At 38.5% G+C, this 27,010-nt stretch overlaps 1 protein-coding gene across 1 annotated transcript in view; it reads right to left on the bottom strand.

Moving 5' to 3' along the window:
• SLC25A12 (solute carrier family 25 member 12) overlaps window positions 1-24,540 on the bottom strand; it is a 130,258-nt gene extending 105,718 nt beyond the window's left edge. Inside the window, exons 1-3 of the mRNA XM_022570035.3 lie at window positions 24,457-24,540; window positions 23,454-23,507; window positions 5,199-5,341 (exon numbers count right to left, since the gene is read on the bottom strand). Of these exons, the coding sequence (XP_022425743.1) occupies window positions 5,199-5,341; window positions 23,454-23,507; window positions 24,457-24,468 (209 nt within the window). The 5' untranslated portion in view covers window positions 24,469-24,540. The remainder of the gene's footprint in view (window positions 1-5,198; window positions 5,342-23,453; window positions 23,508-24,456) is intronic.
• Between the last annotated feature and the right edge of the window lie 2,470 nt (window positions 24,541-27,010).

Here is a 27,010-nt window from a genome sequence, read left to right as displayed (position 1 = left end):
AAATCTAGTTAATAATATGCATGCTGAAATATTTAAGAAGTGTATCAATGTCTGCAATTTACTTGAAATGTGTAAAAAAAAAGACGGACTGATGTAAAGATAGACGATAGATACATGAAAAGAAGTAGAGAAAGATGTTAATGGTAGAATACATGTGGTGGGTATATGGGGTATTCACTGTAAAATTCTTTCAACTTCCCTGAATGTTTGAAATTTTTCATAATAAAATATTGGGAGGAAATGGGGAGTGGGGATAGGCCACTTATTCTCTCTGATATGCTCCTTATCTATTTTTAGTCCACAGGCATTTTATACCACATTGTAATGTAACAATACTTTTCAGAAAGCAAGAAACAGTCTGCTTATCTGGCAACATAAAGCAAACATGTTCCAGAATAATTTTTAAAGCTCTTTTTCCTTTATTCTGCCATGATTCTCCTATCTATAAAAAGAATCCGATCAAGACTTCAGCAAAACAAAGGCAAACCACAAGCCACTATCTGTGGAGTGAAGAAACCGTTGCTTACTTCACACTTTGATAAATAGTTTGTTTTCTTTTCTTTTTTTTTTAAATTTATTTTTGGCTGCATTGGGTCTTCTTTGCTGCACGTGGACTTTTCTCTAGTTGCTGTTGTCTTCGTTGTGGTGCATGGGCTTCTCATTGAGGTGGCTTCTCTTGTAGTGGAGCACGGGCTCTAGGCACGTGGGCTTCAGTAGTTGTGGCTCCCGGGCTCTAGAGCGCAGGCTCAGTAGTTGTGGCGCACGGGCTTAGCTGCTCCACAGCATGTGGGATCTTCCTGGACCAGGGCTCAAACCCATGTCCCCTGCATTGGCAGGCCGATTCTTAACCACTGCGCCACCAGGGGAGCCCATAGTTTGTTTTCTTTTAACGAGGATGAGGGGGCACCTTCACTTTTTACCCTACCTGCTGTTTGACTTTTTTCAAAGAACATGTATTCATTTTATAACTTTGAAATAATATATTTTATTAATTTGATGTTTTAAAATTTTCCTAAAGAGATCCTTTTTAATTTACTGAATGGAAACTAATAAAATTTCACAACATTAATATGATAATTTTGTAATTTTTAAAACAACCAAGATTTCCTCATTAAACGTTTTTCTATATGCATGTAGAATATTAAAGGAAAACACTTGTGAAAAAGAAAGGAAGGAAAACTAGAGTTTTCCACATTATAGGAGAATAGGGCCTCCTGATGAAATTCTGACTAGAGCTAAATATAGAAACTATGGTTCTAGAAGTTACAGTTTCAAACAAGAAACTGTCTAAATATTTTAGATTAAATCACACAATAATGGTCCCTGAGATCTGCAATTAATGCACAAAATCATTTTGCTTTTCATTATACAGCCAGAACTTCAAAGTTTAAGCCACAATCTCACAAATAATGCTTGGCTAATGACTTTTACTTTTAGACAACCCATCATGCTATCTATACTATACAATGCTGTTTCTACATGGCTCTCCATAGCAAGCACCTGCATCAAAACACTCCTGCTTATTTTACTATCTGTTGGAGGAAAGGGAGCAGGGAAGAAGAGAAAGGGGGCAGTTTACATGCTAAGAAAACATGGAGGGTAAGGGCAGAGCATGGGGCCACATTTGACCACTCCCAAACCTCCTTTTCCGATACACTTAACTAAATCACTCAAACTTGTTTATGCTAGTTGTATTAACTGAGATTTGGTCTGGGGTAATTATAAACAATATTATGTGATTCTATTTCAAGTTATATATCTATAGGACTCATCATCAAAAAGTGTAATAGAATCAAGGAATACCTCTTGGAGCTGGAAAAAAGATGGACCAACTGAACTATTCTAACTTTTCATCATTGCCCAGGGTAAAGGGGCGGGAAACAGAACAATGGGGAAAAGATAGTTTTTTTTAATTAAGAGAACTTAATCTTGTGTTATTGGGGAAGTCAATCAACCTCTCTGGAGCTCATTTTCCTTAAACGTTAAATGAGGAAGGGTTGGCTACTTGGAATAAGTTAAACATTATCAAAGCCTCTGATTTTCTTAAAAGTATTAAAGAAACTTTAACAATGATATTTAACTTTTTTTTAACATCTTTACTGGAGTATAATTGCTTTACAATGGTGTGTTAGTTTCTGCTTTATAACAAAGTGAATCAGTTATACATATACATATGTCCCCATACCTCTTCCCTCTTGTGTCTCCCTCCCTCCCACCCTCCCTATCCCACCCCTCTAGGTGGTCACAAAGCACCAAGCTGATCTCCCTGTGCTATGTGGCTGCTTCCCACTAGCTAGCTATTTTATGTTTGGTAGTGTATATATGTCCATGCCACTCTCTCACTTTGTCCCAGCTTACCCTTCCCCCTCCCCGTATCCTCAAGTCCATTCTCTAGTAGGTCTGTGTCTTTATTTCCGTCTTGCCCCTAGGTTCTTCATAACCTTTTTGAAGTCATAGACCCTTTTGAAAAACGTGTGATTTCTCCCCAGAAAAATGCAGATAAAAATTCACTCATTTCGCATTATATTTCAGCAAGTTCAGGAAACTCTGAAGACTATCCAAGAACGGGAGGTTAAGAATCACTGTGTTTCTAGGGCTTCCCTGGTGCCGCAGTGGATAAGAATCTGCCTGCCGATGCAGGGGACACAGGTTCGAGCCCTGGCCCGGGAGGACCCAACATGCTGCAGAGCAACTAAGCCCGTGTGCCACAACTACTGAGCCTGCGCTCTAGAGCCCACAGGCCACAACTACTGAGCCTGCGTGCTGCAACAACTGAAGCCCGCGCACCTAGAGCCCGTGCTCCGCAACAAAAGAAGCCACCACAATGAGAAGCTGGCGCACCGCAAAAAAGAGTAGCCCCCGCTCGCTGCAACTAGAAAAAGCCCATGCGCAGCAATGAAGAGCCAACGCAGCCAAAAAATTAATTAATTAATTAAAAAAAGAAAAAAGAATCACTGTTTCTAGAAAATTCCGCCTTTCTCTGCTTTTAGAAATAATCTGTTTCATAAACATATATTTATCATATATTTATAATTTTTATGACCTAACTCTATGAATCAGATTTCCTACCCAATCTCAATCTGATTTATTCCAAGGAGAGAGGGGAAAAAGGAAGTTTAAGATGTTTTTAAAATTTGAAATAGAACAGATTTACCTTTTCGAAAGAGAAACAGTTTTTGATTTTTTTTTTTTTTAAGTAAACACTATTCAACAGTATTAGATTCTTTACTAGCCAAACCCATTTTTGATCTATCCCACTCTGGCAACTTAAACACTTGATTACACTTGACCACACTTTAACAACACAACTGATTCTGGCAGAACCACATGAAGCTTCAAATAAGATAGACAAGTAGGATGGATCAGAGCAGGCAGTCACAAAAGGAAGCATCTGAAAAGATATGGATATCTGAAAGCAAGTCTCAGGCCAAATTAATGACAATAAATACTCTAATAAAAGTTTCTAAAAGAGCTTTAATAAATTTGAAGAAGGAATTCTGATTATATGATTAATTTTTATATGCCTTACTGTCTAATCACTATTGAGAGACCCAATGACTGAATGGTCCACAGTAACTCAGCAGTTCATTTGACTTTTTTTAAGGGACCAGGCACAAAATGTATACAAGTTCCCCGATATCTGCCATTGATAAATTATACAAAATCTTTCCAAGATATAAAGTACTCATAGTAACTTTCATGCACTGTGCTAGATTCTATGAGAAAATACAAATGAATACAATAACCCAGGATTCAAAGAACTTAGAAACCAACACTTCTACTTTAACTATTACAACAGCCTTCTAAACGAATTTCACTGCATGCAAGTCTTGTCCTACTCTAACCTTCCATTTTTCTAAAATCTGATCGTATTTGTAATAACAGAAATAAGGTTTAAAGACTTAAAACTAGTTTTGCCTAGTTTTTCAAAGTTCTTCACACAAGCACCTCTACAGGTAGGGTAAAGAAACTGGGCCCTTGGAGGCCTGGGGCTGTAGCTTGGAACTCACAAAGCAAGGCATATAAATATTCCATTCCCTCCATAATACAGTCATACTTGATTTTAATATAAAAATGCTGTTTCCCCTTGATTTGAGTAAACTGACACTCTAGTAAGATGCACCTTGTAACTTCTGTGACTGCACACATGTATACACTGCCAGGCTAAAAATACCTCCAAATCTGAGAGTCACAAGCCTACAGGATACAGTCAAAGCTTAGCACATGAGGTCCCCAGCTGCACTCCAACCGCTACTCTGACAACAACAAAGTAATGCCACAGCCCCACCGAAGTACTTATAACACAACCTCCTCAATGTGTATGCAGCAGAGACATGCAAGTGGCCCTTGATGTTTCATGCCACTGTTGTTCCCTTTCCTGGAATTCTCCTCCCTATTTGTCCAACCACCAGCAAGCTCCTTTTTGTCTTGCCAGATTTCACTCAAGCATCACTTCTTCTAAGATGCTCTCCTGACCACCCAAAACATAGTTAACCATGCTTTCTTAGGCGTCCTTTGTATGTTTCATATGGTTCTACTATAACACCTTATTCCCAAAGTATTACTTTTTTTCTTTGTTTACTCATCCTCTTTCTCACTAAGCCATGAGCTTCTTCTTATGGTCAGGAACCTCATTTAATTTGTTTGTATTTCTAACGTCCAACAGTGCCTAGCAAATGGTGGTTGTTCAATAAATATTTGTCAGATAAATGAGTACACAGATAAATGAATAAATACCACTCTCTAAATTCTTCCCTGATTTATTTTTCTTCATAGCAGTTATAACCACCTAATGTTATAATTTACTTTAAAATTTTGTTTATTGGTTTTCTATGATTTATTCACTGATGGAATTCTAGTACTTAGAACACTGCCTAAAATATAGTAGGTACTCAATATTTACTGAATGAATGAATGAATGAAAGACACTTAGTTACCTGAAAACCATTCTGCTCAGATTATTCAATATAAAATACGGCTTTTGCATGTAATTTTTTTTCAAAAAAAGAAAAAAAAGAAAGAAATGCTAGTATATTTGATAATGGCACTAAATAACAGTTTTTATAAACTTCTAAGAAAAGATACGGTTTATTAATATTAAAATTCCAGATGGTCATGGGTAAATTCATGGTTTTCCTATTTTTTAATATAATATGGAAGAACATTAGTTTTTTAAAAAAGTGCATAAAGGTTCTTACCCATCCTTAGTTTGATCAGCTACTCCTGCCAAGAGCTGCACGATCTTCGGATTGCTATTTGGATCATTATACAGTCCAAGATAGCGCTGGACAAAGTCTTCCGGGGTCATGTAATGTTCTCCATTGACCTCAGTAGTGGCATACTAAAAAATAAATAAATAATGTATACTTAAAATTAAAAGTATTCAATATCATTTCGTAGCCAACAAATGTTTTCTGAAAAGGTAAATTAAAGGCCAGTATCATAATCAAAATAAGAATAATAAATGCAGATTTTTCTCTGTATGGTCAAAAAACAAACACCCAGAGCCTGAGTCAAGAACATCAGTAAGGTACTGATACATGCTACAATATGGATGAACCTTGAAAATATTATAAGGTAAAGAAAACACACAAAATGCCACAAACCACATGATCCCATTGATATGAAATGTCCACAACAGGCAAATTCAGAGCTTCAGAGAAAAGAGTAGTTGCCAGGAACTAGGAGGAGGGGTGAATGGAGAGTAGCCACTTTACGTAGGGGGTTTTTCTTTGGGGGTGATAAAAATGGTCTGGAATTAGATACTGGTGATAGTTATACAACATTGTAAATAAACTAAAAAACACTGACTTGCATATACTTTAAAATGGTAAATTTTATGTAATGACTTTTATGTCAATCAAATGTATGTGTAGATATATATGAAAAAATATGAGAAAGACGAAGAAAGGTGAAAGGGCAGCCAAGTGAGCAAGATGGAAAGTGAGAAGATAACATCTGGAGACTTCCTGCCTGCAAGAGTCGGGGGGTGGGGATGGGGACACAACCTGCCAAACCTTGAATGACAACAGCATAGCAAACAAGACCTGCCATCATAGGTACTCATTCTAAGTTCCAGGAGTGAGAAAAATCAAAAACATTCTGCCTTTTATGTCAATAATTTTAGAGAATAAAATAATAATAATACCTGCCTATCATATAAATGCCTCCTTATACATTCAGGGTTTTATGTACTATGGTGTGACCAAACATGAACAACCAAAGCCTTCATCTTTGGGTTGTAGTTGATCAATTTAGCTACTTCGGTCAACTATCAAAGTAGTAACATCAGAAAATTTGCCAGAATTGAGGAATACAAGGGCCCACTAGTGCCAAGCACGATAAATTCAAACAAACAAAACAAAAACCCACACCAGAGCCAGGCCCATCATCATAAAACTGCAGAACATCAGGATAAAGAGAAAATCTTAAAAGTTTTCAGAGAGAAAAAATAGGTCATATATAAAGAATTATGAATCATGGGCCTCAATGTTTCCCAACAGAAACAGTAGAAGCTTGAAGACATTGCAGTAAGGCACTGAAAATTCTAAGAGAAATGATTTCTCACCTAGAATTCTAAACTGAGTCAAACTTTCAACCAATTGTAAGAGTAGGTTAAAAGTACTTTGAGATATCCAGGTTCTCAAGGTTTTTTTTCTCCCTTTATGTACCCTTTTTCTCAGGAAGCTATGATAATTCACTCCATCAAAAAGAGAGCATGGGGGTTCCCTGGTGGCACAGTGGTTGAGAGTCCGCCTGCCAATGCAGGGGACATGGGTTTGTGCCCCGGTCTGGGAAGATGCCACATGCCGCGGAGCAGCTGGGCCCGTGAGCCGTGGCCGCTGAGCCTGCGCGTCCGGAGCCTGTGCTCCGCAATGGGAGAGGCCACAGCAGTGAGAGGCCCGCGTACCGCAAAAAAAAAAAAAAAAGAGAGAGAGCATGGACCAAGTAAGAGAAAGACAGGGGATCCAGGAAACAGATAATCAAACCCAGTAAAGTGGCCAAGGGAAATCCCAGTACAACATTTGTGCTGCAGGTCTCTGGAGTGCCATTCCTGGCTGGGGCAGACAGAGGGCTCCAAGAGGGCAAGCCACTAGGGAAACTGTAATGTCAGGGTATCCAAGGCATTTGGTACGTGGAAAATAACATAGGGAGGAGCTTAAATCTTTACGCAAATGCCCTCCTCTCAATGAGACCTACTCTTCATCAGCCTATTTCGCATCACCACCCATGCCTATATCATATTCCCAATTCCCCCAGGGTGCTCTGCTTTTTTTCCCCCTGGCACCTATCACCTTCTAACATACTATATATTTTACTTCTTTATTATGTTTACTGTATCTCCCAACTAGAATGTAAATAACACAAAAGAAGGAATTTTTGTCTAGTTTGTTCACTGATGTATCCCCAAGCACCAAGAATAATACCTGGCACATGGAGGGCACTCTAAACATTTGTTAATGAATTAGTACTTGGTACACAAATCACTAAGTAAATGAAAAGTTAGGTAATTTTTAACTCTATAAAAACATTAAATTATGAATAAGTACTTCTTTTGTATAAAAATAGAAAATATTATAATACATGACTTGGCTGAAAATAAACAGAACTTAGTCATAATAATGTAGATACCAAACATTAATTTAATAACAATTACAAATATGCTCATAAGAATGGAGGGAGAAGAATGGGGGAGGAAGTAGTATAAAGAAGCTAAGTCCTCATCTGCTATAAAAGAAAGTCAATAGTGTCTAGAAACAGCAGTATAGAAATATGAAGGGAAATATCAAAATGAATAGCTAGAAAAGTTACAAGAGCTTGCTTCTAGGAAACAAGATGAGGATGAGAAGGATAAGAGCAAAGGACGGTTGGTCTGCTTTTTGGTTAAGCATTTCAAATGTCCTCATTTGTGAATCTGTCTAAACCAAGCCACTAGCTCTTTCAATAAGGAGAGAGTTAAATTTTTAAATATTTCCTTGGTTGTACTCTGAAAAATACCATAGAGGCTATCACAACAAATGCTCTATCAGCCTGCACAAGAAGCAGCCCAAAGGTGGACACATTTTTACTAGCTGGTACTACCAAAAGCACCTAACTAGTATCACCCCAAAATAAAGTCATGTTCTCTCTACATGCTATAAAAGTCATTCCTGAAAGGGTCCTGGGTTTATATCCTGGCTCTACCACTAACTCGCTGTGAGTCCTTCAACGATGCCATTCTCCTCCCAAGCCTCTAGATAAAACACGCATCTATAAAATGAAAACTAAATAATCTTTGAATTTTAAAACAATACACATGCAAACACAGGATAAAGAAAAAATAAACTGAATGGCATTGATAGTGATAGTGAGTGGATTCTACTAATTCTAATCAACTGCTTCTTCTCCTCCTTGAAGTTCTTCAATGTATAACATAACATTGTTATGCTATACATTGACATGTATACCCTGACATGTTTACCAAGATACGAAAACCACCAGAGTTAAGGACAGGCAGGAGTGGGGAAAGGCACAATGTCGGGGAGACTACTGCAACTGGAAAGAGGGATCAATACAAGGAAGTATAAAAATAGAATTTTAAGAGACTGACAAGTCAACAACTAACTAGAATGAGTGCCAAAGGTATGAGAAACATACACTGGGAACCAAAAAGAATGATTCATTTTGCGGATAGGTGGGAAGGGATTGGTGGGAAGGAAAAGAAAATAATGTTTAGAATAGGCCTTGAGAGTAAAACTTAATTTCAACTGCAAATGGAGAGAAGTATTTCAGGCTTAAAAAAAAAAGCAAACAAATACAGAAATTTAAAACATATATTTATTTCTTTTTGGGGGGAGGAGGAGTTAGTTGGAGAAAGAAATGGTAACAAAGAGAGGGTATACAAAGATATGTAGAAGAAAGTGAAGCTGAAAGGCAGTTTGAGACCAGATAGTGGAAGACTTGGAATGCTAAACTGAATAGTCTGTACTTTATCCTGGCCATGGGAAGCCACTGAAAATTTTACAACAGGAGAGAGACATGATCTGACCTGTGCTCTCTCTGGAGGCAAAGTAAAAGATGGACTGGAGAAGAGAGAAACTGACTGGGGGCAGGGAGACCAAGCAGTGGCTACTGCAACGATCCAGGTAAAAGAGATTGAGGCCTGAATCAAGGCAATGGGAGTGAAAATGCAAAACAATGGGGACTTTCACCCACTGCTAGCAGCTTTTTCTTTTATTTATGATTTTAATGCTGTCAATTCATACCATTCAAAATTCAAAAGGATATACAGTGAAAAGTCTTCCTCCCAACTCTGTCCCCAGTCACTCAATTCCTCACTCCAGGGGCAATCAATTTCTTGCATATGCTTCCAGAGATGTTCTGTGCATAAACAAGTAAATTTTATATATAGGAGATATATATATATATATATATGCCAATATATATACATACAAATATGTACGTATGAATATTCTTATCCATTTCTTTTTTACACAAATGATAACATACTGTTTACATTGTTCTATACACCTTGCTTTTTCAAATTCAGGCCTTTTAAAAAGTGATTTAGGGCTTCCCTGGTGGCACAGTGGTTAAGAATCCGCCTGCCAAAGCAGGGGGACATGGGTTCGAGCCCTGGCTCAGGAAGATCCCACATGCTGCGGAGCAACTAAGCCCGTGTGCCACAACTACTAAGCTTGTGCTCTAGAGCCTGTGAGCCACAACTACTGAGCCCATGTGCCACAACTACTGAAGCCTGTACGCCTAGAGCCCATGCTCCACAACAAGAGAAGCCACGACAATGAGAAGCCCGCGCACCGCAACCAAGAGTAGTCCCTGCTCACCGCAACTAGAGAAAGCCTGTGTGCAGCAGCAAAGACCCAACACAGCCATAAATAAATAAATTTTTAAAAAGTGATTTAGCAATATATATGTACATACACACAAATATACATACATGTCATATATAAAGAACCATAGAAATGCTCATATTCTCTGACAAAGAATCCTGGGCCAACTTTTATGAAAAAGAATTAAGAACTAAATATAAAATAAGAAAATACAAGAGATGGGTTATGGTGATCTTTGTTCTCTCACTTCACAATTTGAGTGTTGCTTTCTTTAATTAGCAGATGTCAATTTTCAAAAGAAACAATATGAAAACATTTCAGAGTTAGTATTAACAAAATACAGCAACTAATTGTTCATTTCTTTTGTCACGGAGGTGCCTAATATCTAATACTAATACCTGAATTTGATTGCCAGGACTATCACCACTATATACACAGAACACAAACACACACACACACACACACACAGAATGTATACTGCACTTACTGAATCACCAGGATTTCACAACATTCTTGACTTTAAAACTATCAGGAAATAGAGCAGCCTTAGCACAAATCACCAAGGACACAGTGGCCAACAAGGAAAACAAATGCTTTTGTTGACATGTACTTGGAACAGGCTTTGCCAGTATCTTAGGTTATAAATGATGCCAGAGAATCACTTACCCTGAGGTATTTTGCTAGTGTTTTCCCCAACTCTCCTAGTCTATTTTAACTTGATTTTAACTGAAAGATAAAGTGCATAGCTCAGAGGAAAAAAACACAAGTCTTCTCACCTACAAGGAGTCAGTACTTGACTTCTGCAGGAGACAGTTAACTAATTAACTCATTAAATTAGAGACAATTACTTGGCAATGTCAGTGAGCCTGCTGCCTGAACAGACAAAACAGAAGAGGGAATTTAGAACTGAAACTAGAAATCTACTCACAGTCAAGAGACTAAAACATTTTAGGTATTATGTTAACAAAGAAAAGCAGGTACCTCAAAAACAAGTGATACGTTTAAACTGAAAAGTATTTTTTAAAAGAAGACTGACCTGTTTATTTTAAATAACTTCACTGCTTTCAACACTTATTTTAATTGACTGGATAATAATGTTTAAACAGACCAAAAAAAAAAAAAAAACATGGCCTAAAGTAACACATACAGCTAGAAATAGGAAAAGGTTAAGTGGCCTTATTGAGACCTTCTCTTTCTGCTAACCAAAATGACTTGCATGTTTACACTAAAAACGATAAAAAGCAATTTTAAAAAAGTTTTGGATCTCCTAGGCTAACACTTATGCTAAAATTTTAATATATTAAAGTAATTTAGTAGTTTCACAATATCATTTCCTTTTTTTTTAAGTTTTTATAAAATTAATTAATTTATTTATTTTTGGCTGTGTTGGGTCTTCATTGCTGCAGGCAGGCTTTCTCTAGTTGCGGTGCATGGGCTTCTCACTGAGGTAGCTTCTCCTGTTGCAGAGCATGGGCTCTACGTGCACAGGCTTCAGTAGTTGTGGTACGTGGGCTCAGCAGTTGTGGCTCACTGGCTTAGTTGCTCCGTGGCATGTGGGATCCTCCCAGACCAGGGATTGAACCCATGTCCCCTTCATTGGCAGGCGGATTCTTAACCACTGTGCCACCAGGGAAGTCCCACAATATCATTCGTATTTTGTTCCTATCATTTCAAAGACTGAACTAAAATGACTTTAAATGAAATTAACTAAATATTATATCCATACTCCAAATAACTTTAGAGTTAATCATTTGCCATTTCAAATATGTTTCTTAAGCAGTCATAAATCCCTCTTGGGCAAGAAGTCAAGGACACATGAAAGACACAGACAAGAAGTAGCTGACGGTATCTGAATAAAAATAGGTAGTCTGTTCTCTCGATTAAACTTTTTCCTAACTTAACGCAAGTATTTTAATGTAAAAGTGCACATAGCTTTCACATTTCCAGAAATATTTGAATTTACTTTGAGTATAGTTCATATGTGTTTGAAAAAGCCTTGACATTCTGAAGCTTGAGAAAGAAAATGGATCTTAATGAAAAATTAGAATCTTTATACATTTATTCAAAATTATTGCTGATAAAAGACAGTAGGGTTTCATATCCAGATTTATGTTGTACTTGCACTGAACTACCTCTAGCACCAAGTGATAAGATCATGTTATCTAGAAATGTTTTGCCTATCAAGCCTACAGATCAACACATCAAGACCTCACTTGACTGTAGTAAATTGGATAACAGTAACTCCTTTGCAATTTACCAAATTTAACCTTAAGTAACCTTTAGAATGTATGCAACCTACATCACAGGTTAACTATAAAGTAGACTTTACGTAGAGTCTATACACAACCCTAAATTTCCATTGAGTAAGGAAAAAAAAATGTTAACTTAAAATTCAATGACATGAATGAGTAAACCCAAATAGTCTAAATGATATTAAATTACCTGTTTAAATGGTTTAAGTTCAAAAACAGATTTTATTTGATGTTCGATATTTCTAAAAGATTTTCCAGAGATTATAAAGGAAAATTCTGACAGGCTGTGACTAGAAAGTTGGTTACTTTTAAAGAAATTATACAGTGTGTCAAGATAAAGAATTCTCTTTTTTCAGTTATACCAAAACAAGGTAATATATCTAGAAGCACTACTTATTAAGCCGAAAATCTGCTTAAATCAAATCTTTCAGGTTACTTTGTTTTCACTTTTTTTTTTTTTTTTTTTGCGGTATGCGGGCCTCTCACCGTTGTGGCCTCTCCCGTTGCGGAGCACAGGCTCCGGAGGCACAGGCTCAGTGGCCATGGCTCACGGGCCCAGCCGCTCCGCGGCATGTGGGATCTTCCCGGACCGGGGCACGAACCCGTGTACCCTGCATCGGCAGGCAGACTCTCAACCAGTGCGCCACCAGGGAAGCCCCTGTTTTCACTTTTAAAACATTTATCAAGCACCAACTTTGTGCTGGGCATTAGGCCTGGTACTATGGATGTAGAGATCAAAAAAACTTAGTTCCAGCCCTCAAGTTGCTCAGAGAGGATGGCATGATGGACACTGAAACTAAGGTCAGAAAACAGGGACTAAGCCTGGGTCGTTAACTAGTAGAGATTTCTTGAGCAAACACATAGCTTCTCAGAGTCTCTTTAACAAGAAGTTACAGAAAGATAGATATTTTTGTAAGGGAGAAAATGAGATCTTGAACACCAAAGTACTTGGAAATTGTAAAGCTAATGCATATTGACATAGTTATTCTAAAATGCTTAGAAGACACAGAAAAGCAGAGGATCCCAGTTTCCCTCTTGCGTATTGAATTTTTCAGCTTCTGCTCGAACATGAAGGAGTTACTCTTCTAACTCCTCACCTTTATCCAAACCAAGGTTTCTTTGGGGTTGACTTCCACTATTCTTGGGTTTACCAGAAAATCAGTCCTGACTGGTCTAGGCAGCTTCATCTGCTCAGCCAACATGTGGCTGTAATATGAGTCAAAACACACTGTTCCTCCATGACTTTGCTCCAATTAAGATACACTGACATTTTCAGATCTTAACATCCTTGCGATTTCAGTAATTCTCAAACGACAACGTCACAAAGTTCAGTAACTACAAATATCACGTAGAGCATTTCCCATATAAAAAAAGGAATTACATGAACAGTGGAGGAGAAAGACAGGTACCAAGGCAAGAGCTGAGCATATGAAGCTAATCCTCTTGCTGTCCTTCACTATCATTACTGCTCTTACTCCTAATGGAAGCCAAATTTAGTCAGGAATCCATGCCCTTTCACTACACAAGCACTCTATGCAACAAGCAAAGACCGCAACAGATCCAACAACACAAACCCTGTTACAATAGTACAATGTGGAATTCACCTATCATAAATAATATTTTAATGAGAAAAAATAATTTTTAACACATATGGTCACATAAATTTTAACAACTCTATTGAGCCACATTAATTTTTTTTAAACAGAGATTTTAATCAGTGACACAAAATTTTTCTGATATTTACTAAAATCTACAAATGCATTAGGAAAAGGCAGTTTTATACATCTAATTAGCACTTTCAGTTGCATATTTCACGTATACTAGAAACAAAACCTTCTATTTAATTTTGCAAAGAAAATTCTCCAGAAGTCTTCCTTTCTCACTCTGATTGCTTCATGAAATACTATTCTCTTTTTGCTCTAATATATGTATTTTTTACTGTCCATTACAGCAAGTCCTACTGTCAGCTACTAAACAATGCAATTTCTAATAGAATGAGGAGGTGTAAGACTCTCCTTAATCACTGAAATCAACTAAAGCTACCATAATAAACTAAGTCTATCAAAACAACCCCTAAAAATGGCCAAAAACCTTGTAAATAAAATAATGACCCCAGACAAGTCAATATAACTGGAACTAGAATGCTTTTCAGGGCAGATTAAGTTGAATGATTAATTTGCATTGTTTTTAAAATAAATACTTCAATCTCTTGGTCTAAGTAACCATGGGAACATACAAGGAGCGTATACACTTATAAGCCGGGGCAAATCACGTTTGACAATCAAGGTGCAGCTCCTAGGAGTACAGAATGCTTTACTGTTGGTAAGCCTTGATTAAATAGCAAGATTTCTGCCACGGAGAAAGAAGGCCCTTTATCCTGGTAGGGAGCAAAGACAGATCAACAAAATGCAATGTAGGAACCTGGCTTGGGTCCTGATTTTAAAAAAGCAACTTTAAAAAAATCAAACAAGGGACTTCCCCGCTGGCGCAGTGGTTAAGAATCCACCTGCCAATGCAGGGGACACGGGTTCGAGCCCTGGTCCGGGAAGATCCCACATGCTGTGGAGCAACTAAGCCCGTGTGCCACAACTACTGAGCTTGCACTCCAGAGCCTGCGAGCCACAACTACTGAAGCCTGTGTGCCACAACTACTGAAGCCCACTCACCTAGAGCCTGTGCTCTGCAACAAGAGAAGCCACCACAATGAGAAGCCCGCGCACTGCAACGAAGAGCAGCCTCCGCTTGCCACAACTAGAGAAACCCCACGCGGCAGCAACGAAGACCCAATGCAGCCAAAAATAAAAATTAAAAAAAAAAAGTTATCTTAAAAAAAAAATGAAACAAGCATGGAAATTTCAACGTGAATGGAAATCCATGTGGTTAAGGAAAAATTTTAGGTGTGACAACGTATTGTGGTTTGGTTGGCTTTTCAGAGTCATCATCTTTTAGAGACAGACACTAAAGTATTTATGCATGCAGTGATAGGATGTCTGGGAATTGCTTCAGAATAATCCAGTGCAGCTGCAATATAGATGAAGCAAAATTAGCTATGATAGTTGGTGAAGATCAGTGATGGGTACATAGCAATTCATTATGCTACCTTCTTTAAATTCATATATGTTTGAAATTTTCCATAATAAAAAAGACTTTTTAAAAGGTTACAAAAAAACGAGATGATTCTACACTTACTTCCATACCTGTATTGCCCTACAATATTAAGTAAAAAAGGCATGTTGTATTAACATACATAAAGCAAGTCTCTTCCATTTACCATACAACCTTGAAGAGGTTGCTTAACTGTTCTGGGGCTCAGTTTTCTCATCTATAAAATGGGAATATTAATGGCACCTACCTTATAGAGTTGTTCTGAGGATTACATATGATTTGTATAAAACACTTAAAACATTGCCTAAGACATAATAGGAAGCAAACAATAGCACAGTTCTAGAAGCCCAATACTGGCCATGGCACTGGTTTCAGTGAACGATGTTTCAGAAATTTCAGCAGCACTAAGTAAAAGAGAGCTGGACAGAACAGGGAGATGATGATTTTTTTAAAATTACACACATAAAGAATGAATTACAAGTCTCTCTTTCACATCTGTGTCTTGGTATTTCTTGGTTGGACTATTTTTCCTTCTCTGATTCAGAAAGAACAACTGAAGGTTCAAAAGAAAACTCTGCATATATCTTCCACAGTCTCCCAGTCTTAAGACCATGGCTCTACCCCTTCTCAGAACCTACAGACTTGTGAGAAATTACCTTTTACGGTGGTATTTCTGAATGTGGGGATTTGTGAAGATCTTCAGATTTATATCTCAAGAATGTGAGTAGGACTTCCCTGGCGGTGCAGTGGTTAAGAATCCTCCTGCCAATGCAGGGGACATGGGTTCGAGCCCTGGTCTGGGAATCCCACAGGCCGTGGAGGAACTAAGCCTGTGCACTACAACTACTGAAGCCGGCGCACCTAGAGCATGTGCTCTGCAACAAAAAAAAACCACCGCAATGAAAAACCTGCGCACCACAACGAAGACCCAACACATCCAAAAAAAAAAAAGAATGTGAGTAATTAACTGATTAAATGTACATAATCATAAACACTTACTAGCATCTTAGTCACTTTATAGGTCCAGCAAAGTTACCTGGGGAACACAAGGGACTGAGATCCTTTTCAGGAAAGAAAAGTCCTCACCTCAGAAGAAAAGGAAGGGGACAAAGAACTAAGCTTTACTAGATTCTCCATGTGTCAGGCACTATTTACACATTACCTTATTTATCTTCATAACATCCCTACATGCTAGATATGGTTACTCTTTCTTAGACAGATGAGGAAACAGACTCCAAAAGTAATGTAAACACCTAAGGTCATATAGCAAAAAGGGATCAAATAAGGATTCAAGTTCTGGTTAGATTACAAAGCCCATGTAGGTTCCAGCTACACTCTGTTGCCTCCTGGATGAAAAGGAGTCAACCAAGGCCCAGCTCAAGATATTCTAAGAATGCTGTGGACAGGAGGAAATTAAACTGAAAGAATCACAGTCTACTCAAGGCAGTCATCCACGAGAAAGTACAGAAATGTATGAGAAAGCTTACATTTCAATATGATCTATCTAAATACAATGTATTTAAAATATAAATTGAATCATTCCACTTCCAAGGTGAAGGACCTTCAGCGGTTTCCATGACACTCTTTATAAGAAGAATCCAAACTCTTCCTCATGGCCTACAAACAAGGCCCTGCTTGGTGTGGCTCCTTCAGCCTCATCTCTTACTGGCCATGCACCCCCTCACTCACTGATGCTTCAGGCACACTGGCCTCATTTTTGTTTGTTGAACATACCAAACCCTATCAACATCTAGGCCCTTGCACTTGCGGAACTCTCTATACCTACCTTTCAGTTCTCAGCCCTAATATCACTTCCTCAGGGGCCTTCACTAGCCACCATCTTGAAAAACAATCACCTTTTCCATCATTCCATTTATTGGACTTGTCACAATCTGTAGCTGGTTTTGGTTTGTTTATTTGTTTCTCAGTGTGTGGGCTTTCTTATTGTCTGTCTCACCCCTTCCTAGAATGTGAGGTCCTACCTTCACTAAACTCCTCTATCTTATCTACAAAGGTAGAACCACACATATGACTGGCCTATCACATAGAAGACAATTAAAAATGTATTGATTGGTAGTAGAACATAGATGGCATTTAATAACACATTTTTTCATCTTTTCCATTATTTTTTAATCTGTCTAGCTGATTCAAGGATAAAGTCTTCACTATGTTGCTAGTATGCCCTTAATGCCTAACACTTTTTTATTAATAAGAACTCTACATAGTTTATGGCAAATACTTTATAAACTAAAGATAAATGTTATCATCTTCAATTCCTATAGTCTGAAAAACTGGTGAAAACCTGCTAATCAGTGTGGCTAAGAAAACTATAGATCTCCTTCTGTGTGTGTCTTACTGGGTTCTACAACCCAATTTACACTGCGAAGTCCTTTTTTAACTTCAGGTTCTGAATTACTAAGTTCTTACTTTTTAAATTATTCACTTGCTCAAAATTTAATACATATACATTGAAATTTTGTTTTTATTTCCCCCGAATTCTTTCCCCAACCAAGTTAACATTATCTATCCTTCCATACCTTTCTTAATGCCCATTAAATTATATCAAACATATATATGTTTAAATATACATACAACATATATGAAGTAATGTTTAGAAAAGTAGAACCATTCTACATAAACTTTTTTACATCTTTCTTTCCTCATTTATAGTACATTGGAAATCCCTCTAAATCAGCTGGAATAAGCCTAACTCATTCTTTCTCATGTCTGCATAATTTTCCATGTTATGGTTATTTCATAATTTTTCTACTGCTTCCCTTTGATAGCATTTATTTTGTCCCCCCCTTTTTTTTCCTATTTTTTGACGGACAATTGAGTGCTGCCACTAACAACCTTGTACATATATATTCTTATGAGTATTTTTATTTCTCTGGGATAAATATCCCAAAAGTAGGACTGCTTGTTTAAGTGGTATCTTTTTATTTTAAACCATTGCCAACTGCTTTGCAAAGAGTCTTTGTTTCCACAAATGCAGTATGAGAGCACCTTTCTTCTCCACATTTGGCCTCAGTAGGTGTTATCATCTTTCAATACTTGATAATCTTATTAGAACTGTAATATTGTGGTACACGTTCTACACTTTGGAAAACATAGTCCTAACTCATATTTCAACAAAATAGAAAAGTCTCCTGCTAAAAGCCCTGCTTAATTCCCTTCTCAGCCACAGGTTACTGCCAAAAGTAAATAAATACGTAATATGTAAACAAATATTTACTGAATAAAGCACATTTCTTTCAATCAAAAATTTATATGTTATCATAAAAACCCTAAGGAAGAATCACTCTTTGCTTTACATTAGCAGCAGCATCTTCTATACCTACTTTCTAATGTAAAATAAACAAGACAGAAAAAATGCATTTTCATAATTTTATATGGGATATGATCTTCATTGTTACATTGGTGATAATGAAAAAAAAGAACAGGATCAAAATAATATTTGGTTTCTACATTGCCATACATTTTTGGTCTAGCATATATAACGGTACAGTCTCAACATGTATTGCTTTTATCACAGAATACATCGGTAAATGAACAACAGAAAATCTATCAACTAAAAAAAAGACAGAGGGCTTCCCTGGTGGTGCAGTAGTTAAGAATCTGCCTGCCAATGCAGGGGACACGGGTTCGAGCCCTGGTCCGGGAAGATCCCACGTGCTGCGGAGCATGCCTGTGTGCCACAACTACTGAGCCTGCGCTCTAGAGCCCACAAACCACAACTACTGAGCCCACGTGCCACAACTACTGAGACCGCGCACCTAGAGCCCGTGCTCCGCAACAAGAGAAGCCACCGCGATGAGAAGCCCGCGCAACAAAACGAAGAGTAGCCCCTGCTCGCCACAACTAGAGAAAGCCCGTGCACAGCAACAAAGATCCAACGCAGCCAAAAGTAAATAAAATAAAATAAATAAATCTATATATAAAAAAAAAAGACAGAGATCTTGAAAAATCATTCACTTAAAACAGTTTTTTGTTTTGTTCTGGTTTGGTTTTTTCGGCCCCACCGTGCAGCTTGCAGGATCTTAGTTCCCAACCAGGGATTGAACCAGGGGCCACAGCAGTGAAAGCACCAAGTCCTAACCACTGGACAGCCAGGGGAGTCCCTTAAAACAGTTTTTTGATAAACCTACTTTGCCACAAAGCACAGACCAAAACCAGATTAACTCTTCATTTTGAAATTCGTCAGGCTTATAACAAACAGCCTGTGACATTCCTGTTGTCCTCACCTCACCTCCCTCTTCATTGCTTCTATTGTTTCCTTTTGCTACTGTATACCTCTGATGTAGCAAATTTGGTTAAATGATAGTGTGTGGGTGAGAGAGGTAAAAGAAGGCATAAATCAAGAAATGACAGTTGTAAGGGTAGCAACAGTAAAATATTAGTTTGACAGATGGTTGTAAAATTATAGCAGTCTAACACATAAGAATTCATAGCTTTGCTCCAATTTTATGAACTTGGGTGACAGGAAAAAGCAGAATCCTAGTGAATATTATTGTTCTTTTTTAATTAATAGAAAACATAGCTCATCAAAATTTGAGAAACAATGAACACAGACAAAATAAACCTATTTCTCTATACTCAGAACCATGCTTTACTCTCATGAACTTGCACACATCATTCCATTAAACATAGATACAACAGCACTTTCAAACAGGAATATTTTGCTGTTTACAAAACAAATGATGTTTTGAGCCACACCGACTATTCGTGAATTTAGACAGTTAATGCCACAGATCTAAATTTTACAAAAGAGAGCTTCCAACTGCATTCTAAAATTCAAAATTAAATCTTCTCTTTAAGTAGCTCAAATGACCCTGAACTCAAGTGACCCCCAAATCCTACCAAAACCAAATTATACTAATAACAGAATAATCTAGATTTTAGTCTTTGACTATACCCTTTTTGTGAAACTCTAAACTCCCATGGGATCATTCTCCCTAGTTCCCCTCCTCCTCCTTCCACTTCAATTGAGGATATCACTTATAAATCAGTCCCTTATTCCCTGTCTTGTTTATTTTATAAGTAATCCCCCTAACCCAAGGATTCATCTACCACCTGCACAAATTTGTATCATTTTTTTTTTTTTTTTTTGCGCTACGCAGGCCTCTCACTATTGTGGCCTCTCCCATTGTGGAGCACAGGCTCCGGACGCGCAGGCTCAGCGGCCATGGCTCACGGGCCCAGCCGCTCCACGGCATGTGGGATCTTCCTGGACCGGGGCACGAACCCGTGTCCCCTGCATCGGCAGGCGGACTCTCAACCACTGTGCCACCAGCGAAGCCCCTGTATCTGATTTTTACTTACTGGGACACATTTATTTAGCAACCAAACTTCAAACCACGCCCCCCCCAAATTCCCAAAATAGATGCCTTATAAATTAACATCTATTCTAAAAATGCCAGATTCACTAATCCTTCCTTTACTTTCACATTTAATACCAAATTCAATTGATTCATCCCTTCCAAGGTCCCTGGTATTGTCCTTCCATTCCATTTCCTCAGCCATCAGCCACTCCTGGTCATTATCTCCAACATGAATTATTTCAATAGCCTCTTAACTGATCTCTCTACCTACTTCCAACCTCTCCATACTTTATCCAACATACACAAAGAGCTGCCAGAATTCACCACTTCAGTTTGCCCACTCAGAAACGCACAGTGCCTTCCTACTGTTGCAAATCTAAACTCCTTGGCCAAATGTTCTAGGTAGTCACAGTGTAAAGGTACTTTTTTTCATCACCTAAGTAACCGGATTTTTTTTTCTTTAACTTCTTAAAAAACACAGCTGCTGTTAGACCCTTACATACCTCTAGCTTTCAAAAGTCATCCCATTTCAAGATCCCACAAGTGGCAGAGTATAAGGGTTAAGAAGATGGATTCTATAGTTTGATTTGAATCCAAATCTCTACCACTTATGAGCTAAGTGACATTAACCAAGCCAATTAACTTCATCTGTTTAACAGGGACAACAATGCTATCTCCTAAGGTTGTTATGAAAATTAATAAAATACCCTTACCTGAAATATTGTAAATTAACTGCATGTCAATTAAGAATTATTTTTAAAGAAAATTAATATAATACCCTTAAAGGACTAGGTCAATACCCAGCATACTACAGAATGATCAGTAAATGATAGCCACTGTCATTATTATCACATGACCACAATTATCTGGACAAACCAACTTGACTGTCATACCAGAGGCTATGCATTTGCCTTCATTATTCTTGACTCCCTCTACCAAAAACTGTGGGAGATGAAACCCGTCTCAAAGAGGAGCTTGTCACATGTCCATTACCATTCAAGTCTTGGCTCAATCCTCCCCTGTAATTATTCAATATACTAAACTAAATACAAGTGCATACATGGCACACAAATAATCCTCAGTAAATATATGTAGCAACATTGTTATAAAGAAATGCATAGTTAGTATGTATTTTTGCCTATTACCTCTAAAATATTTATAAACCATATGTATCTAAAACAAAACTTTCTAAATAATGTCCTACAGCTTCAAGTAACTATAGTTTGAAGTATTTCAGACAGAAATTTTAAAATCTATGTTACTTGCTAACTGCCCTCAAACTGATTCAACTAAAGCTGCTTCAGCTACTTGACGGTAAGTTATCTCCTCTGTCTCTTACCAATAACTCTTGGGTCAGTGCTTTACAGTTAGTGCTAAACATGCAATTATAAATTCCACAAAGTTTCAGTATAAAAAATAAGGGCATCATCAAAATAATGTGTAAAAAGATAAGATTTAAAAGTTTTCAAAAAGCTAGGCACAGTCCCAGCTCTCTCTGTATTTGCATTCTCCCCTCTCCCCAAAAACCAAATCCATACAGAATCACAGATTTTTTCCATAGGATTTTTAAAGCTGAAAGGACTTCAGTTCACATTCCCTTATGGCCCACTGAGTCCCACATGAGAAGATGAAGCCCAGGAAAGCCAGATAATTAGCTTACAGGTACCATAACCAGATAGAGGCAGGGCTGGCAACTGAACCCAGTGTTCCTAACACCCGGGTCAGTGCTCTGTTCATCACCTCCTGCAGCATTTTCAAATGATTTCTTCCATGCCTACTTAATTTAGAAAATAAAATTATATCACATGAACTCCTCATAAAACAATTGAGTACATGGTGTGGTTAACACTGACATATTTTTGGTTATTTTCAAGAACAACTGTGAGGAATAAAGGTTTTGAACCATAAATAGAGCATTTCTATCACAATTACTTTTGTTCTGGAAATGATGCTTCCCTTCAACGGATTTTATAAAATTTAAGATTCTCATTTTCACTAATTGGTCATCTGTGAAGCGTGCTCCCCAACAATAGCTTAAGCAACTCACATGTCTCAGATAAAAATGTCATCTATTCCAGGCTGATCTGTATATGTTAAGAGTCTGTTCCTAATATAGAATCATAGACTTTTGCAGTTGGAAAGAACCTTGGAGATCACCTCTCATTTTACAGAGGAAACTAATACCCAGCAGGGACCTGCCCAAGGTCAAAGTTTCTATACGAGAACCATGTCCAGAATAGAAAGTTCTTAAAAGAAGATTTCAGAGAAAAACACAACATTTGGTAGAACACCTTAGCTTGTCTCCCTTTATATGTACTTAGGTACAATTTCCTGCACGCAGAACTTTTGAAATTTAAGAAAAGAAAGCAAAACAAAAAAACTAAGCCAATTTTTTAGACGTCTACAGCAAGTCACTGATCCTAAAAACTTAGCAGAAGTGAAGGTGGATCCTTGCAAGAATCCCAAACAGTAACATTTTGTAACACAACCCCCAATGCCCATGGACATAATATAAATAAACAGAGGGAGAAAACACACACAAATTAAGAACAGCTATAATATTCTTATCTCTGTAACAAATTACGCAGTTGCTTAGAAGTAGGAAAACTTTATAAGCACACAGCTTTCAAGGAAAAAAGAATTTTAATCATCATACCTATCAATTGCACAAGAGTGTCAATACATTTTGAAATTTTATTTTGGTCACAATGGTTAAGAGAAGATGGAAATCCTTTTTAGTGTTTTTTTACATGTCTTAAGTCATGTTAAAAAATGTGAGGGAAATCTTTTTATAAAAACGTAATAAGAGACTTATAATCTATATTATCTATTGTCAAGTTCTTAAGAATACATGAAAATAGAACATTCCTGAAAGTTAAGGCCTAAAAAGTACTAGACTTATATCTCCCCCACCAAGAAAAAGCACAGCCCATAAGCCAATTTACCTGTAGGAATATGTTTCTTAACTCCTGAGGATCACCTCGCTTGGTTGTCTGCACCTGTAAGAAAAAAAAAAGCCAGTTAACGCTTCACTAGAGACCAGGCAATCTCTTGAGATTACAGTTCACAAATGCCAGCAATCAATGCTCTTATCTTTTATAAGGGCATTTAGATTAAAACAAACCAAAAGCACTAATACTGATAACAACTGTCAAATTGGAGCTCTGTGACCACAGGGTGGAAAGCCAGGTGTGAAGAGCCTAAAATATAGCAAATCTACCACATAGATTTCCCCTGGACTGGAAAGGGAAGGCCATGAGGATCAATCCCCTACCTTACTCCACATCCACCAGCAACACATTTGGCAACCACCCACCTTCAAATCAAGAGACCATTAAGGCTAGTAGAGACAACAGGAAAGTTGAAACTCCCAAATTAATCGCATGGCCTACTGGCCTTTCTTCCCGTGGAAAGCAATCCAGAATATAATTATCTCCACGCCCCTCTCTTTCTCCACCCAACGTAAAATCATGAAAACCGCTGCAACGTTTCTAAATACTTTAGCCATCCTGCCACCTGCAGCTCAAATGCCAACCACTGCCCCCGGCTCCAGAGGCCCCAAAATACTCAATTACTCACCCCCTCCCCCACCGCGGTACACAGATGCCTTAGGCATCCCCGGCTATATATGCCACTTCCTCCCACTCCCTTTCTGATGCCCTCCAACCCCTGGCTCACAATTCCATGTACCCAGGGCAGGATACTACGCTTCCTTCACCGACCTGTGGTCCTTACAAGCCCCTCCAACTCAAAATCCCTCCTCCCTCCCCTCCCCCGGCCGGGCATCTTCTCCCTCCGGTCCAAGCCCCGCACGGCTCTCCCTGGAGCCCCAGGACACGCTATCTAACAATCAGGCAAAGAAGTAAATAGGAAGAGGTGAGGGGCTGCAGGCACGGTCCCCGGAATGTCTCTTATGAAATAAAGGCAGCAGCAGAGAGTTAGAGTCACCTTGACCGCCATGCTGTGCTCAGAAGCCGGGGACGAGCGAGTGAGCGAGCAGGGCCGAGCTGTCAGGGCACGCGCGCGCCGCCTTCCTGGCCGCGCCCGCCCTCCCTCCCGCCCGCTCGCCGGCGTCGCGCGCGCCTCTATGCAAATGAGCCCGGGGCGGGCGGGGCCGGCAGGGGGCTCGGCGTCCCGGCCAGAAAGAGCTGGCCCGCGGGGCGGAGGGGGATGTGCCTCCCGCCGGGGAGACTGGAGGACCAAGCCGTGGGATTCCGGCGTGCCGCTTGGTTGCCGGCAGCTGAGCAGCCGCCAGGAAAGCCCCAGGTCTCTTAAGGCCTCTTAGTGGGTGTGGCTTTGGGAGCCGACTCCAGCCAAAGTCGTTTTCTCCTGAGACTTAGAGCAACACTTGGGGCCTAGATTGAGCAAGATTTCGAAGGATCAAAGAACATGTTCCGTTTAAAAGAATAACAGCAAATGAATTGATGACAACTAAAGGGAAATACTGACAATAAAACAGATTGGGAACCACTCACTCTGGGGAAAGCCTAAGTAAACATAACTTGAGAAATAGGTCCTTAAATTGGCATGCGATGAATACGCTTAATATACTTTTGCTTCGTGTACTGTTATAAAGCTTTATTAGTAGACTCCACATTCCTAATCACCCAAATCCTTTGTGCATGAGGTGGGGCACAAATGCCAAGGGGGAAAAAAAATCCATTTGACAGGGCTGGCACTGAATTCTGGCTCAACTTGCCTCTACATAAACATTTCCAGCCCTGTCTAAGAAAGGGTAGCTCTACTTTGAACCAAAATAATGTCTCTCAAACTGAGTCTTGCCATTATGACTATATGAGCCAAATACTGAGTCATTCAACAAATGTTTGCTGGGCATCTATTATATGCCAGATACAGTCCTGCTTATAAAGAATACAAAGATTAATAACATATAGCCCTTAATGTCTAGGAGTTTACAGATGGTCAGTGCTTCCCCACAACCCCAAACCTAAGTGTATTTTTTTTGTTGGTTGATTGTTTGTGTTTTTAAACCAAGCAAGCTTCCTGTTTAAAAAAAAAGTCTAACAACTCCAAGGTTTAGCTTATCTCATTTAGCGCTATAATCCCTCTCCACCCTCTTTTCCATTTCCAGTGTTGAATCTCACAGGAGGCTTCCCTTTTCTCCAGCCTCACTAATCATAATATTTGTGTTAAGTATCCAAGTTAATATTGTAGAAATGAGGCAAGTGGACTGGCAAATGGAAATTGTTGATAAGGAATGATATATTACTAATACTCCTAAAGTGAGCTTTTCTGCTGCAGTTGCTTTAACTGTCTGCCACCATCACATCTCTTTCTTCAGTCCGTTCAAAATTCTTTTAACAATGTAATTGGACATAAAGATTTACAAATTCATATTTTGTTTTACCAGTACCTTATGTCCCTGATACTCTGCTCTATTATTTTATGAAGTTTCTCTAAGTAGGAATCTCAAGTTGTTTATTTTATGCTACTTTTCAAGGGAAGGATGTCTGTTTGTAGCCCAAAATCCCTTAGTTTGAATAAAAGTACTTAAGGGAAAGGAAGACATTTATTTAAAATGAAGGGATTATTTTCTATTGGAACACATTGTTGTTGACCAAATCCATACCGTTGGAGTGAAATTTAGGGACAGACTGGCCACTTGTAGAGAGGAAGACAACACTACATTTAGACAGAACCCACCACAATAATTCATATGTATAGGCAGGCCCAGGCCACAAAAACAATTTTCTTGAATAAAAAATAGCTGATCTTTGAGCAAGCTCTAGAGTTTCACTGATGCCAATCTAGTTGCAATGGAGATGATATAATAATTTAAAACTAAGGCTGCCAGCTACCCTAAATAAAGAGAAGTTAGGAGAGCTCAGCTACCCTAAATAAAGGTGAATTTTGGGACTTCCCTGGTGGTCCAGTGATTAAGAATCCGCCTTCCAACGCAGCAGATGCGGGTTCAATCCCTGGTCAGGGAACTAAGATCCCACATGCTGCAGGGCAACTAAGCCTGTGCGCCGCAACTACTGAGACCACGTGCCACAGCTAGAGAGCCCTCATGCCACAACTACTGAGCCCACGTGCCATGACTAGAGAAGCCCGTGCAACAGAAATAGAGTAGCCCATGTGCCACGCGCCGCTACAAAGACCCAGCACAGACAAAAGAAAAAAAAGGTGAATTTTGCTAGGTTTTTCATCTATCCAAATATAACAAACAATAAATTGAACAAAGGTATTAAAAGTATGTACTGTGGGGTGAACTAAGTATGGAAATGAATACAAAAGCCTATGAGTTAGAGCTTCTGCCCTGAAAAACTTTGAAATCTGTCGTTCTGTTATGATGATTGGCTAATAGTATTATTCGATGTTAAAACAAACTACAACTTACTTTTTCCTGAATTGTAGATGATCAGGGTTGAGGGAAAACTTATTAGTTAATGGAATAACAAAAGACAAACCTGTCAAATAAGATTCACAAAATATTTGGGAAAAGGAAGTAGAAATAATTCAAAACTTTTTATAATTTTTA

Source organism: Delphinapterus leucas, chromosome 8, assembly GCF_059928025.1.
Source record: "Delphinapterus leucas isolate spDelLeu-1000000601 "Yukka" chromosome 8, BTC_Dleu_Yukka2, whole genome shotgun sequence".
In the NCBI taxonomy this organism is placed as follows: domain Eukaryota; kingdom Metazoa; phylum Chordata; class Mammalia; order Artiodactyla; family Monodontidae; genus Delphinapterus; species Delphinapterus leucas.
The sequence above is the reverse complement of the archived record's forward strand: the minus strand, read 5'-3'. Positions and strand labels throughout refer to the sequence as shown.